The sequence below is a fragment of the Neofelis nebulosa genome, chromosome 3 (assembly GCF_028018385.1).
Source record: "Neofelis nebulosa isolate mNeoNeb1 chromosome 3, mNeoNeb1.pri, whole genome shotgun sequence".
NCBI lineage: Eukaryota > Metazoa > Chordata > Mammalia > Carnivora > Felidae > Neofelis > Neofelis nebulosa.
Genome location: NC_080784.1, coordinates 207,144,526 through 207,157,448, shown reverse-complemented (window position 1 = coordinate 207,157,448; position 12,923 = coordinate 207,144,526). Strand labels below are relative to the sequence as shown.

Genomic DNA, 12,923 nt, shown 5'->3' with positions numbered 1-12,923 from the left:
CCTTGAACCTGCTCCCAGCTGCCCCCCCACCGCCGACCTGCTCACGTGCCCCCCGCCCGGCGCTCACCTTGTCCGGGTGGACCGCCAGCACAGCACGGCGGTACTGTTTTTTCACCTGCCCGGGGGTCACCAGGTCGGCCATGCCCACAGGGGTCCAGCGGCTCTCCCCGTCCCACAGCACGGTGTGGAGGGTGGACAGCAGTGCACGGATGTTCCTCTCCTTGCCTTCCGTCCATTCCAGGAGCTGCGGGGCGGGACGCTCAGGTGCTGCCGAGCACGAGTCGGGGCCTCTGCCCTCTCTGCTCGCCAAGCCACTGGCCATCACCCCCAGGGCTCCATGCACGGTCCACCGCATGGGGCAAGGCTCTACCGTGAGTTGCTAGGACCAGACGCTGACCCGATGCCCCAGGACGATCAACAGTACTCCAGGGGCCTGGCTGTCAGCGGGACATTCAGAGACACCCTCCCACCATGGCCCTGCCTGCCCCAGGATCCCAGCGTCCAGTGAGGACAAGAGGCCTGGCTCCTGGGGGGAGGGGTTTCAGATGACCCCCAAGGCCACATCAGCCCTGGGGGGCTTTCAGAGCTGCACGGTGAACTGTCCTGCACAGAGAACACGCCCTGACCCGCCCCCCCCCCCCCACCTCCCCGCCCCCTGTCCGCTCAGCAGCACCACATCTCACAGCCAGCCATGCCCGGCAGATGGCCCTTGTCACCCCAGGTGCCCTGAGCGGCTCTCCCCTGGGCCAGGCTTGGCGCTGGGCCGGCTCACTGGCCTGATGGCACCGGGGACGCTCTGCCTTGAGTGGGTCCCACTGGTCAGGTCTCCAGAGGAGTGAGGCACAAAATCATCACCCCAAAATACTTCTGGCAAGTCAACCAGGCCGAAACAGCAGCTGCCAGCTCTGCGAGCACCTTGGACCAAAGACCTTTTGCGTCCGAGAGTCTCAGGGTGAAGGCCAATCGCGTCCGCAGCCCCGGGGTGCCCAGGCCGCCCTCACCTTCAGCTTGAGTGGGTCTGTGTCTCTGGCCTGCTCCTGCCTCCGCATCTCTGCCATGGTCCTGGGCCCCTTCCTGTCAGACTTGGAGGAGAACCCCTGATCGGACAGCAGGTCCTCAAAGTCGCTCTCGGACACTCTCGGCTTCTGACCTAGGGGAGAACAGAGGCTTGGCAGATGGATGCAGCGCCGCGGGCCCTGGCCGTGCGTGCACACCGGGGGAGACCCTCCGTGGAGGGCGCGGTGCTGCCCCCACGCTTCGGGAGAAGCGCAGCGAGGACGGTTCTGTCCCTCAGGAACGGGCCCCACATACAGAGCCCGCAGCTTGGACCACCATTTCTGGCTCAACGACCCTGAGGGCTCCGAGGACAGCCACCTCCGTCACCTCCTGGAGTCAACGTGGACGTGCCGTCTCCATGACAGACGTGGCAGCCAGACCCAGGCTAGAAGGCTCCCGGACAGCGTGGGCCTGGCCGCCGCGTCCTGGCCCTGTGACCATGGCCTCCCTGAAGGCTGCCTGGCCCATGCCGGCCCGGGAACGAGAGGAACACACCGTGGACACGGTCCCCCTACAGCAGCCGCCCCCCCACCCCCCCTCCCCCGAACACTCTTTCCCGGGACGAGCTGTTAGTTGGAGAAAACAAAGCAGGATTTTGCCGTAACTACTTCCCAGCAAACCAGGCAAGGCCTCACATGGGAGGGGGAGCGCAAACTCACCGAAGCTAGGGGTGCGGAAACCCCTCTCCTCTCGGCCGCCGATCACACTTAGGTTGGCGGTGTAGTTAGGCCTTGGCTGTGCACCGGCTTTGGGGGGTGGCTTGGCCTGCGGGGGCCATGGGGCGCTCTGGGCCGGGGGCCGACTTGTCTGCTGCCAGGAGCTGCCGCCTGACGGAGGGGGGGCGGTTTTAGGGCCGAAACCTCCAGGAGCAAATCCAGCAGGCGAGCCTGGGGAGACAGTTCACAGTGGGCGAGTGTCAGACGCGACGGCTGCTCAGTTCCCGAAGTTCCCAGCACTCAAGCCCGCACACATGCTGGAAACGGACACTCAGCTCAGAGGCCAGGACGGGGCAGCCGTCAAGGTGGCCCCCGCAGCTGGACGGTCCCCAAGGGCTAGGGGACAGTGGGGACAAGCGCTGCTTCTTTAACTTTTGACTTGGAACCAGATGGAACCAGACTGCCGGGAGGCCGCACGACAGGCTCCAGGGCCCCCAGGGCCCGGCTCACGCAACGCGGGCTGTGCCAGACCAGCCGCCCAGCACCTGCCAGCTGGAGTGCACACTGGCGTGTGGGCGTGGTTAGCACGTGCACGCATCAGGACGCTCCTCTGCTCTCCATCTCCGGGACTGTCCGTTCAAGAATGTTCTAGAAATGGAATCAGAGAGCAGGTGAGCTCTACAGTTGGTGCCCTGTGCTCAGGACCTGTTCCTGCTCATTGCTGAGGAGCGTCCCATAGTAGTGACACACGGCGGGAGGTCTGTTCGATCACTGGCCCTCGGGAGGGCCTCACGGCTGGCTCTGGTTTTCGGCAGTTCCGAACGAGGCTGCTTCGAACACTGTGCACAAAATCCTGTCCTTTCTCTGGGATGAATGGCAGCCGCACATCTACTTTCTTGAGAAACCGACAGACTCTTTTCTGGAGCGGCCGTGTTGTTTCCCGTTCCCGCCAGCCACACGGGTGAGACTGTTCCCCCCGATCCCCATCAGCGCCTCGTGCTGCTAGTGATTTCACCGTGGCCACGTGCTCGGGACACCCCCGCAGCCCTTCCAGTGGCTACCGCGTCACGACCCACCCATTTTTCTAAGTGGGTTTTTGTTTTCACCGTTCCCGTGTACCCTCGCTGTGAGTTCTAGGTCAGACACGCGGCCCAAGAATGCTCCTCCTACGTCTGCAGTTCATCTTTCTATCTTTCGGCAAAGAAGGCTTCGTTCTGATGAAGTCCAAGGTTATTTTTTGTGCCGCGGTTTGTGGTCTAGGGGACAGGTAAACCGAGCCGTAGGCCCTAGAGATATTCCCCTACGTTTTCTCCTACGGGCTCTGTCATTTCTCACATTCACGCTTAAATCTGTGACCGGTTCTGAGCCCCCCGGCACGGGGACGTGAGGTTTAGGGTGTGTTTCTGCCTGCGGAGGCCGCATCGCCCCAGCACTGTCTGCGGGCGGCCGGGCACCTCTGTCGAAAACTGGCTGGGCCCGCACGTGTGGGTCCACGTGTGGGTCCCGCTGTGTTCGGCTGACACCAGGCGGTGCCGACTTCAGCAGCTACAGACTAAGCCCGAAGCCGGGGGGAGGGACGCCTCCCACACTATTCTTCCATTACAGAAATACTCCCGTCACTCAGGGCCTCCGACTCCCCACACAAGTGTTACTACGAGCTCGCCCGTGGCTCCAGAAACCCTCACTGGGCTTCCTGGTAGGAAAGCTTGTGCTCAAGCCACGGACCCGTGAGCGCAGTCTGCCTCTCCACGTGCCCCCGCCACCCTCACCAGGCCTGCGTCCACCAGCCCCGGAACACACGCCCACGCTGTTCGCCACCAACAGCCTCTCCTACACCGCTGACGGGGTCGAGGACAGCTCCTGCCCGGCCCGGGACAGGGTGGACTCTGTTAACTAGCCGTGGAATGGTGAACAGCCTCATGTTCCTGGAACAAACCCTCCACGGTCGTGGGGCACAGCTCGTTCTGAGAGACGACAAATTCTCTTTGCCTCAGCTGTGGTGCAGACATCTGCATCTGCATTCATGAGGGACACTGGCCCCACGGGCGTCTTTTCTCGTACGGACCCTCGATCTGGGGGTCAGGGTAACACCGGCTCCCCAAGACCACCTGGAAGGCATCTGTCCTCTTCCCATTTCCTGGAAGACGCCATGTGGATTGGTACGAATTCTTTAAACATTTGGTAAAATACCCCTTGTGGGGTCCTGTCGACTCTGAACTCGTTCCCGTCACGGTCACGGGGCTGCCCCAGGGATGGACTCTGCGCCGGCTGGGTTCTACTGGTGGCCAGCGCCCAGGAGTCCGGGTGTCCCTCGTCACCCTCCAGAGCCTCTAGGTCTGCAGGGAACCCCCCCCCCCCCCACCTCACTCCCGATGTCGTCCTTCCCAACTGGTCTTAATAGAGCTTTGTCTTTTTGTCTGTTTCACGGGTTTCTGACTTCTCTTCATCCTTTCAAAGAATGAGGCTTTGTTTCTGTTTCACAGATCTAGGCGCTTTTACCATCTCCCTTCTTTTTGCTCGGGGTTTATCTTGCTGTCTTTCCAAACACCCGTGGGGCGGGTCACGACACGGCTCAGAGGGTCCCTGGTGCCCAGAGCCCACGTGCTGCCCTGTGCCCGCTCAGCCCCGCCAGGGCCAGGGCCACGGCCCCGCACTTCGGGATCCCACGCCGCTTCCTTCTGCCCCGCACGCTGCCCCGTCTCCTAACGGCCTGCGTGTGCCCGGCATGTAAGTGTCTGAAGACCGAACGCTCCCCTTGCCGTTGCCGGTTTCCAGTCCACGTGGTCAGGGAACCACCACGGTCTTGGTGATGTCGCCCCTTCAAACGTGCCGAGCTTTGCTTACCAAGGCCCAGATGCGCCTGGGGAGAGTGTGTGCTCTGTGCTGCTGGAGCCGAGCACTGGGAGCGTCACGGGGCCCTCCCGGCCAGGGACGCCTCCAGCCGTGCTGACCTCATGTCCCGCGGCTCTGTCGTTTGTCGAGAGGGATTTGATGTCTGCAACTAGAGTCTGACTTCGCCAGTTTCTGCTTTCCATCTGTCAGCTCTCCCCGGGACTCCCTGCTTCCTGAGCGTGTGTGATGAAGGATCTGGGGTCACAGTGCAGACCTGAACGCCAGCCTCCATCCCAAGAATGGGTCACTCGGGACCCAAGACCAAGGGGTCCTTCCCCCCAGCACCCCAACAGGACTTGGGGCCAACAGCCTGGCGCCGCACAGGAGGCTCCGGGCAGCCCACCCCTCGCGTGAGTGGCCTGGGACACAGGCCACACAGGGGGAGACAGCCAAGGGCAAACTCAACCTCCCAGGAATGCCCTCAGAGAGACAACGCAACCTGGAACACCAGGAACGTACGAGAACAAAACTACTCAAAGAAGAAGAGCCACAGGGACCCAACAAGACAGACGCAGAATGAGCCCCAATATGGCAGAGACGTGGGCGGCGGGGGTGGGCGGCATCCTGTAGACCCAATGGGCGTCACAAGAAGGGAGCAAGGAGGGGCGCCTGGGTGGCGCAGTCGGTTAAGCGTCCGACTTCAGCCAGGTCACGATCTCGCGGTCCGTGAGTTCGAGCCCCCGCGCCAGGCTCTGGGCTGGGCTGATGGCCCAGAGCCTGGAGCTCGTTTCCGATTCTGTGTCTCCCTCTCTCTCTGACCCTTCCCCGTTCATGCTATGTCTCTCTCTGTCCCAAAAATAAAAATTAGGGGCGCCTGGGTGGCGCAGTCGGTTGAGCGTCCGACTTCAGCCAGGTCACGATCTCGCGGTCCATGAGTTCGAGCCCCGCGTCGGGCTCTGGGCTGATGGCTCGGAGCCTGGAGCCTGTTTCCGATTCTGTGTCTCCCTCTCTCTCTGCCCCTCCCCCGTTCATGCTCTGTCTCTCTCTGTCCCAAAAATAAATAAAAAATGTTGACAAAAAAAAAAATTAAAAAAAAAAAAATAAATAAAAATTAAAAAGTTGAAAAAAAAAATTTAAAAAAAAAAAAAAAGAAGGGAGCAAGGAAGTACAAGCGCGTCAGAGGCACAGCGGTTTGCCCAGCACCGAGGAACATCAGGCCCCAAACCACACCGATGCTGTGCCAGGCGCCATGCGGGCTGCAGGGAACACCCACTATGCTCCAGGAGGAGGAGGGCACGGTCCTGAGGCCCCACCGCCAAGCAGACATTATCTCCAGCGCCAGCCAACCGGCAAGGGATAAGGGACCGCTCACTCATGGTCCCAATGCCCCCCATACATCTGGAGGAGCCAGAGGGACCCCAAGGACACGCGTCCCCAGCACAGATGCTGGGGGGGTTGTCTTGTCCACACATCCACTGCTCCCAGCCAAGTCCCTGCTCCCTAGATGGCCCATGCGTGCCTGACACTTCTCGGCGTTAGCTTGGTTCACAAGCACTGCAACGAGAGCACGGCCAGGGACAGACAGCCTGCACCCTCCTGGGAGAGGTGCTCCTCTAGCGCTCCAGCCCCCTCACACCCAATGGGGCGGGCAAGTCACCTTGGAGGCCAGAACTGAGGTCACCGAGGTCTGCAAATGGGTCCAGGCTCTGAGACTTGGTCCAGCTGGCAGAGGGGCCGGGAGGGGCGGGCTGTCCTCCAGCAGAGAAGAAAGAACCTGGAGAAGGGCAGAGAGAGCATGAGAAGGTGCACCCACGGGGTGCTCCTGAGGCCACGTCCAGCTAGTGGCAGCACCCACGCCAGCTCAAGACACAGCCCTGCACGCAGCCATAGCTGCTCCTTAAGCAGCTAAGGAGATTCCTACCACTCTGACCCTGTAACCCCACTTCCCAGAACGCACGTAAAGTGTGACCGTGCTGGACAACAACCCTCACAACAGAGCGCAAGATGTTCTACCTGAGACGCTGCGGTATCTGAACCAGTTACCACCATAAACCCCACGAGGGAATGTCACATGGTCATTACAAACGATGGCTGTTCGTATACAAAGAGTTCGTACGATTTAAAAAAAAAAAAAAAACTACAACTAAAAACATGCAAAATAACAATTTCCTTCAAAATGAAAAAATGCAGATCAAGAGAACTATGTATCAAATTAGCAACCCTGGTGAGAACCTCAGGCTTGGTACTGCTCCCAGGTGAACAGATGGCCCCCGAAAGGGGACACGGGTCACAGGCTCTCGACAGCAACTCACTAGTGGAACATTCCCAACAAGACAGGATCCCAGGCATACAAAAAGAAAGATGCCCGGAAAGGGTGGGGCACCGCCCCTGCGCCGGCCACGCGCCTTCAGGAGGCAAAGGAGCCACGCAGACAGGACGCCACCAGGAAGTGCTACAGGGACCCCTCGCAGCACTAGCTGTGAGCAGGCAGAGCCTCCCGCGAGCCCCCCCCCCCCCCCCCAGCCCCGGCCCACAGGCCTGGGGGAGTGGGGTCCCAGTCCCATCTCGTACCAGACACAGAGATACCAGAGCCTGGCGGGGGCCCGCCTGAGAACTGGTCTCCACAGGGCTGGGCTCGTACCTTCACTAGCAGGAGCAGGGGCCGGAGCCTCGGCCCAGGCCTCCCACCCTCCCAGCAGATCCGGGTGGCTGGCCGAGGCGGTCATCTTGCTGGGCTCTGCTGGTATATCCCCTGGAAAGATAGCAACACTGTCTGGGGCGCCCCCTGGTCGGGGCAGGCAGTCACAAGCCCCCTCTCTGGGAGGCTGGGAGGGCACCCTCTGTCCCCCCTCACGTGTGAGCAGCAGGCTGGGAACAGAGCAGCCCCCGAGGCACTCCTAGCCGACCCCCAGGGTCCCCAGGGAGCTGCACTGGGCTCGGTCCACACCGACCGGCTTCTTGCTTCTTCGGGGTCTCGAGGACACATCATGTGGTCACTGAACTTGCCAACTGGACAATGGGGTCAGCAGCTCACACAGCAACGACAACAGGTCTTCAAAGGCCTCCCCACCCTGTGGCCACATGTCCTCCCAGATGTGTGCTGATGCCCCCAGAATCTGCCTTCACCAGTCCCCTGAGGCCCCGCCCCGTGCACGGGCTGGACACCCGCAGGCTGTCACCTTCCCAGGGGAGAGGGGAGCTGTGGCAACCCAGGGTCCACAGCAAGGGATGTCGCTGCCCACTCTCCAGGCCTCGACCTTGGCACTTACCCAGGTGCAGGAAGTCGGTGCTGCAGGCTGGGGGCGGGGCGCTGTGGGTGGAGGGGAAAGAGGTGGGAGCAGCAGGAGGTTCTGGATTAAGAAATTCGCCAAAGAGGTCGGGCTTGGAGCAGGGCTGGGTGTCTGGACCAGATGGCAGGAGGAGAGGATCAAACGGGTCGGCTGCAGAAGGACACCCAAAAAGCAGGCGGAGGTGAGGCTGTGCGTGAGTGCCTTTGGCCCAAAACATCAGGCATGAGGCTAAGTCCCAGCCAGCGCAATGGCCCCTCAGACCCAGGCTGAGGCCACAGCATCCTCTGTAAAAAGGCACCGAACAGCCTGATGCCCTCGCCTTAGACTTTTCTTGGAGAGGCAGCCCGTGGGGGAAGGGCTGGCAGTTCCTGGGATGGACGGGAGTGTCGGAGGGGCCTCGGAAATCTGACCCTCAGAGCAGCCGCCTCGGGCCATCACGCCCTGGGCTGCCCCGCCCCCCCCCCCCCCAACCCCCGGAGTGGGTGGCCGAGGGGCAGGGCACTGAGCTCCTCCCAGGTAATTTTGATGGCGAGGCCAGACAACTAAAGCCTTAGTATCCTCTACTCCCCACGGGACGGATCCACGTACCGGCCACGGCCGGCCCTTCTCGGGGTGGGCTCTGCGCACTCAGGGGCGGAGCCGGGCTTGTGAAGAGCAGGGGGGCATCGCCGCCCAGCAGGTCGCCCGGGGGGACTTCCGGGGCAGTGTCAGGCGCCCCCAGGAGGCGGCTGAGCAGGTCGGCGTTACTGGGGACCGCCCCGCAGGCCTGCACTGGGGGTGCCGGCCCCGTCCCAGAGTGCAGTCCCAGGAGGTCGACGCTGTCCTCCTGCGACGCAGGCTCACGTGGCGTGGCCGGTGTGGCCGCGTCAAAAATCGACTCTTGCTCTTGCGCCCTCCCCGCTGGGCCCGGTGTGTCCTCCTCAGCTGCGTCCCTGCTCTCGGCTGACAGCGTGGCCACCTCCTCGTCGGACAGCTCACTCCCGCCCGCATCCGCGGCCGGGGCTGGCACACTCTCCTTGGCGACATTGCTTTCTGGGCCCGTCTCTGTGTCTTTCTCCTCTGAAAAGAAAACCACAGGCTGCCGTGGCCGGAAGGCAGGGCACACGGGACGGCAGGGTGAGGCCACGTCAGAAGCCCAGGAGCGGGGCGGGGAACGCGGTGGGGGGGGGGGGGGGTGTCTGGAAATAGCCGCGTGCACCCTGCCAGGTGCCTCTGGGTGCCCCGCACCCACCGTGCCAGTCCAGCGTGTGGAGGAAGTGGCTGGTGTCTGTGCCGCTGCTCTGTGGTGAATCAGACTCCGTGGGCTCGGCATCGGGAGACCCCGCCTCGGCGTCATACTGAGCGGTGGAGCCGGGCTGCCTGGGGAGCTCTGGCTTCCCTGCGGGGGCGGAGGTGCGTCAGGAACCCCGCCCACAGGGTCGGCCTCCCCATTCCAAACCCCTGGGAGCCCTGCACCGGCGAACCACAGAGGGCCCGGTCGGCTCAGATGCGCACACCACACTTGCAGACACCCCCCGCCTCTCAGGGACACAGCTGTCCTCGTCAGGAGGACGGAAAGCACGCGGACCGAGGACTCAAAGACCACCGTGCCGGAGTCAGCAGCCGAGACCACGGGCCCGGCCGCTGAAGGACCGCCTGTACCTGTACCGCCCGCGGGTGCTGAGCACAGCCTGGACTTCTTCCAGGTACATTTAAAACGATGTACGTCCAGAAAACTAACCCTCCCTCAACGAGCAAGTGACTCAAACCTGCCCCTCCCAGCGGGGCCGTGATGACTCCTCGGGCAGGGCTGCCTAGGGCCCCGGGGGGTCTGGGAGCAGCCGTGGCTGCGTGAGTCCCCCCACGTCGGACGTTCAGGCTGCCGTCGGGGAGGGTCTCAGGTGGGGGCTCTGGGCCTCCCTACGCCGTGCCCACAGCCTGACACGGGGACGGGGCAGGCCCGGCCCCTCAGGATTTCTCGAGGCTGCAGGTGTCAAAACGGCATCACTGACCGTGTGTTTGGAAAACAAGGATCTCACCAAATTTAGACAGAATATCTTGCTGCTCCTCTCGGCTGGAAAACAGGATTTTGGGGTTTAGCCCCCTCATGCTGGTGCTCTCCCAGGGGGGGGCCTCCCGGCTGGGCCTGTCTCTGGGCTCCACCTCCACCTCTAGGTTCACTTGGAATAAATCGGGGTACTTCTCCTGAATGTCACACGCGTCCAGGTCATACCTGCAGTTGGAAGGCCAGATGCCAGTTTAAGAAGACCTTCATGGGTCAGTCGCTCCACACTCACCAGAAAGTGAGCACAGAAAGGCCCGTGTGCTCACCCCCTCAGGTCCCGGGGTCCAGCTCGCGCACTATAGGGATCTTAAACGCGTGTTTCCGTAACACAAGGCTGTCCACCCTGGCAAAATCCCCCAACAGTTAACAGGTGCCAGTAAACAAGCCCTTGGGAGTGCCTGCAGAGTGGGGAGGGTGGCAAGGGAAAGGCACGCAGGGCTCACGGCCAGTGGGAGGGGTGCTCCCGTGGGGTCTGTGGCTGCCAGGTCACTGAACTCCTGTGGGCTCTGTGTCTCTCTAGGGAACTCTGGCATCTCTCTCCATACTCCGAGAGACTGTGACTGACCACATTTCCATAGACCGCGTGGGGAAGCCCTGGTCTCCAGCTGGGCAGCAGGCTCCCAGCTCCGTCTGACATCACCAGGCACCCACGTGCATGGCCGACGGTCCAACTTTATCAAAACAACACAATGACAAACACCCCACGGAACACAGGAGAGGGCAGAGGGAGGGGCCCCGTGGTCCTCTGCGGCATCCGTGTGACACCTACGGCCCCAAACGAAACACAGCCACCGGGCAGAAGGACTGTGGACACGAGGGCAATGTGGTCGGTTTGGGTGCAAAACCCGTGGCAGACTTTAAGTCTTACTCCCATGGAACAAACTAAGCAAGCAGGTGGGACGCTGACCCTTCCCACCTTGGCGTGAGGGGAGGCAGCACGGCGGCGTGGCAGTGCTGGCGGGGACAGCCCTGCCCCGAAGACACCACTCCTCCTGCAGGAGCCACGTGGGCGCAGGAGACCGGCCGCAGCGCCCTCTGTCCACTCGTCCGCTTGTCCTGGTCCGCCCCCCCCCCCCCCCCCCCCCACGCACGCTTCCTTCCTCTCTAAGTCGGGCCACGACAAGGAGACGTGGGCCACCGTGCGGCCAGGCAGGAGCAGCTAGTGTGGAGACCGCAGTGGTGAGCCCGAGGCAGTGATGCCAGCAAGGACCAGGGGAGACCTAGACTCCCAGCCACAAGGAAGGGAAGAAGGAGCGAGGTGGGGGCCCCACAAAGAAGAACACGACTTCTGCAGGCTCAGCTCCTGGGGTAACAGGGCCTTGCGGGCAGCTCTGGGTGCCACACTGGTGGCCACCCCATCTCCCCACCTCCCCACCCTGGCTGGCCCCCGGAGACGACCTCAGGGCTGGGGCCTGCCCTGCCCACACAGCAGGCCAGTGAGGGAACAATGAGGGTCTGTGAGCAGGGCCATGACCCCCAGGGGCCCTGCTCTTCAGGAGGCACGGGTCAGCCCCAGGGCCCGACATGCTCGCTGACTCGTGTCCTGCCCCCTCAAGCACACTGGGGACCCTCCGTTAGTCACAGGGGCATCCTCGAGGACAGACCCAGACCCAGTCAGGCGTTATCTGACAGTGGGTCCACTAACACCATTCCAAATTCTTTCCCCAAACGGTCCTGCTTCAGACAGCCTCTCTGCAAAATGAATGCTGCCCACAGAAGACACACACCTTCCTGCACCAACCAGACGACTTGAGAACTCTCTCCTTATTTAATTATTTTTGGAAGCACAACACACACAGTGAGGCACAGATCCGAGTGCAGCTCAGTGAAGCTCTGTGTCCGAATACCAGGACTGTCCAGTCTCCAAGGAGGTCCCTACGCCTCTCCACCCTCAGAGGGAGCCACTCCCTGGTCCCCCGGCACCCAGAGCAGCACCCAGAGTGTCAGAGCCGACTCCTCCCCAGAGGGGGGGCGGGTCCTAGTACTCCCCTGTTCGCTGGGTAGGAAACAGGCACAGGACGTGGGCTGCGGCAGGCTGAGGTTTCCAGAGACCCCCTCCGCTCCCCTCACCCTGGAGTGGCACCTGTGTGTGCGTGTGGGCGTGTCTGTGTGTGAGACAAAGGGGAAAACACGAGCTGCAACCAAGATGCCCACTGTGCAGACCGTCCAACTGCCTGAACGCCCCTGCCCCCATTAGAAGCCCTGACGCCCGCCGCGCGCTGGGGGCAGGTCAGAGAGCACAACAAACTATATAGAGCCCTGGATGAGGCAAGAGAATCACCCCCGACTGCACGCGCTTCTGTTCTCTCACCCCAGACGACGACCTTCTCTCAACGCCCTCTGCCTTCCATGCGGAGCACAGCGTCAGGGACCCCACGTGTGGAAGAGCAACACACACCTGTTCACCTGGCTGTCCCACATCCGGTGCGCGAACGGCTGCGTTCTAACAGGAACTGCACCGGGCTAGTCCCCAGCCAGAGGCGCACAGCGGCAGCCACCGTGGCCCCCAAATTGAGGGGCCACACATCGGACGTCGGGCCACGCTCAGAGTGGGGGCAAGACCCGAGATTGGAGCTCAGTGCAGCGACCCAGCCACACACGAACCACGTCACTCTGCCCGTGTCCAGTGCGTGGAGTTCGTTGCTGCGGGGTGCACAGCGGGGCGGGGAGGCACTGTGCACCTGACTGTCCTGACCCCTCCCCACGTGAGACACCACGTACTTTGCAAATTTCACGGTAGCTGCGTTCCGAGGCACAAACCCGGTGTGGAACTGGACCTGGAACATCTTCATGGACGCCACCTGCAGAGGGGACACAGACAGGGGACCCTGAAGCCGGGAAGGGGACCCAGACAGGGGACCCTGGAGCTGGGGAGGGGTCACCAGACCCTCAGGTTGCAGACGGACACTTCACAGTTCCTGGGCTCTGAGAATCCGGTGCACGCCTCCAGGTGCTGTGGCCACACGGACGGTGGGACAGCAGCCTCTCAAGGGGCTCCTCGGGTCTGTGATGGGGCAGCCCCAGAGCCGCAGCCCAGACTCCCCG

The 12,923-nt window shown here is 62.4% G+C and overlaps 1 protein-coding gene across 5 annotated transcripts in view; it reads right to left on the bottom strand.

The window, feature by feature from the left end:
• The window catches only part of GAK (cyclin G associated kinase), a 53,694-nt gene that overhangs the window by 550 nt on the left and 40,221 nt on the right, over positions 1 to 12,923 (bottom strand). For 4 of the 5 annotated variants that reach the window (XM_058723260.1, XM_058723264.1, XM_058723265.1 and 1 more), the window contains 10 exons: positions 12,600 to 12,679; positions 9,853 to 10,046; positions 9,066 to 9,212; positions 8,423 to 8,893; positions 7,814 to 7,984; positions 7,186 to 7,296; positions 6,202 to 6,318; positions 1,716 to 1,943; positions 1,002 to 1,150; positions 68 to 244 (listed from right to left, as the gene is read on the bottom strand). In XM_058723260.1, the coding sequence (XP_058579243.1) occupies positions 68 to 244; positions 1,002 to 1,150; positions 1,716 to 1,943; positions 6,202 to 6,318; positions 7,186 to 7,296; positions 7,814 to 7,984; positions 8,423 to 8,893; positions 9,066 to 9,212; positions 9,853 to 10,046; positions 12,600 to 12,679 (1,845 nt within the window). The remainder of the gene's footprint in view (positions 1 to 67; positions 245 to 1,001; positions 1,151 to 1,715; positions 1,944 to 6,201; positions 6,319 to 7,185; positions 7,297 to 7,813; positions 7,985 to 8,422; positions 8,894 to 9,065; positions 9,213 to 9,852; positions 10,047 to 12,599; positions 12,680 to 12,923) is intronic. The other variant, XM_058723262.1, reaches the window with a different exon arrangement.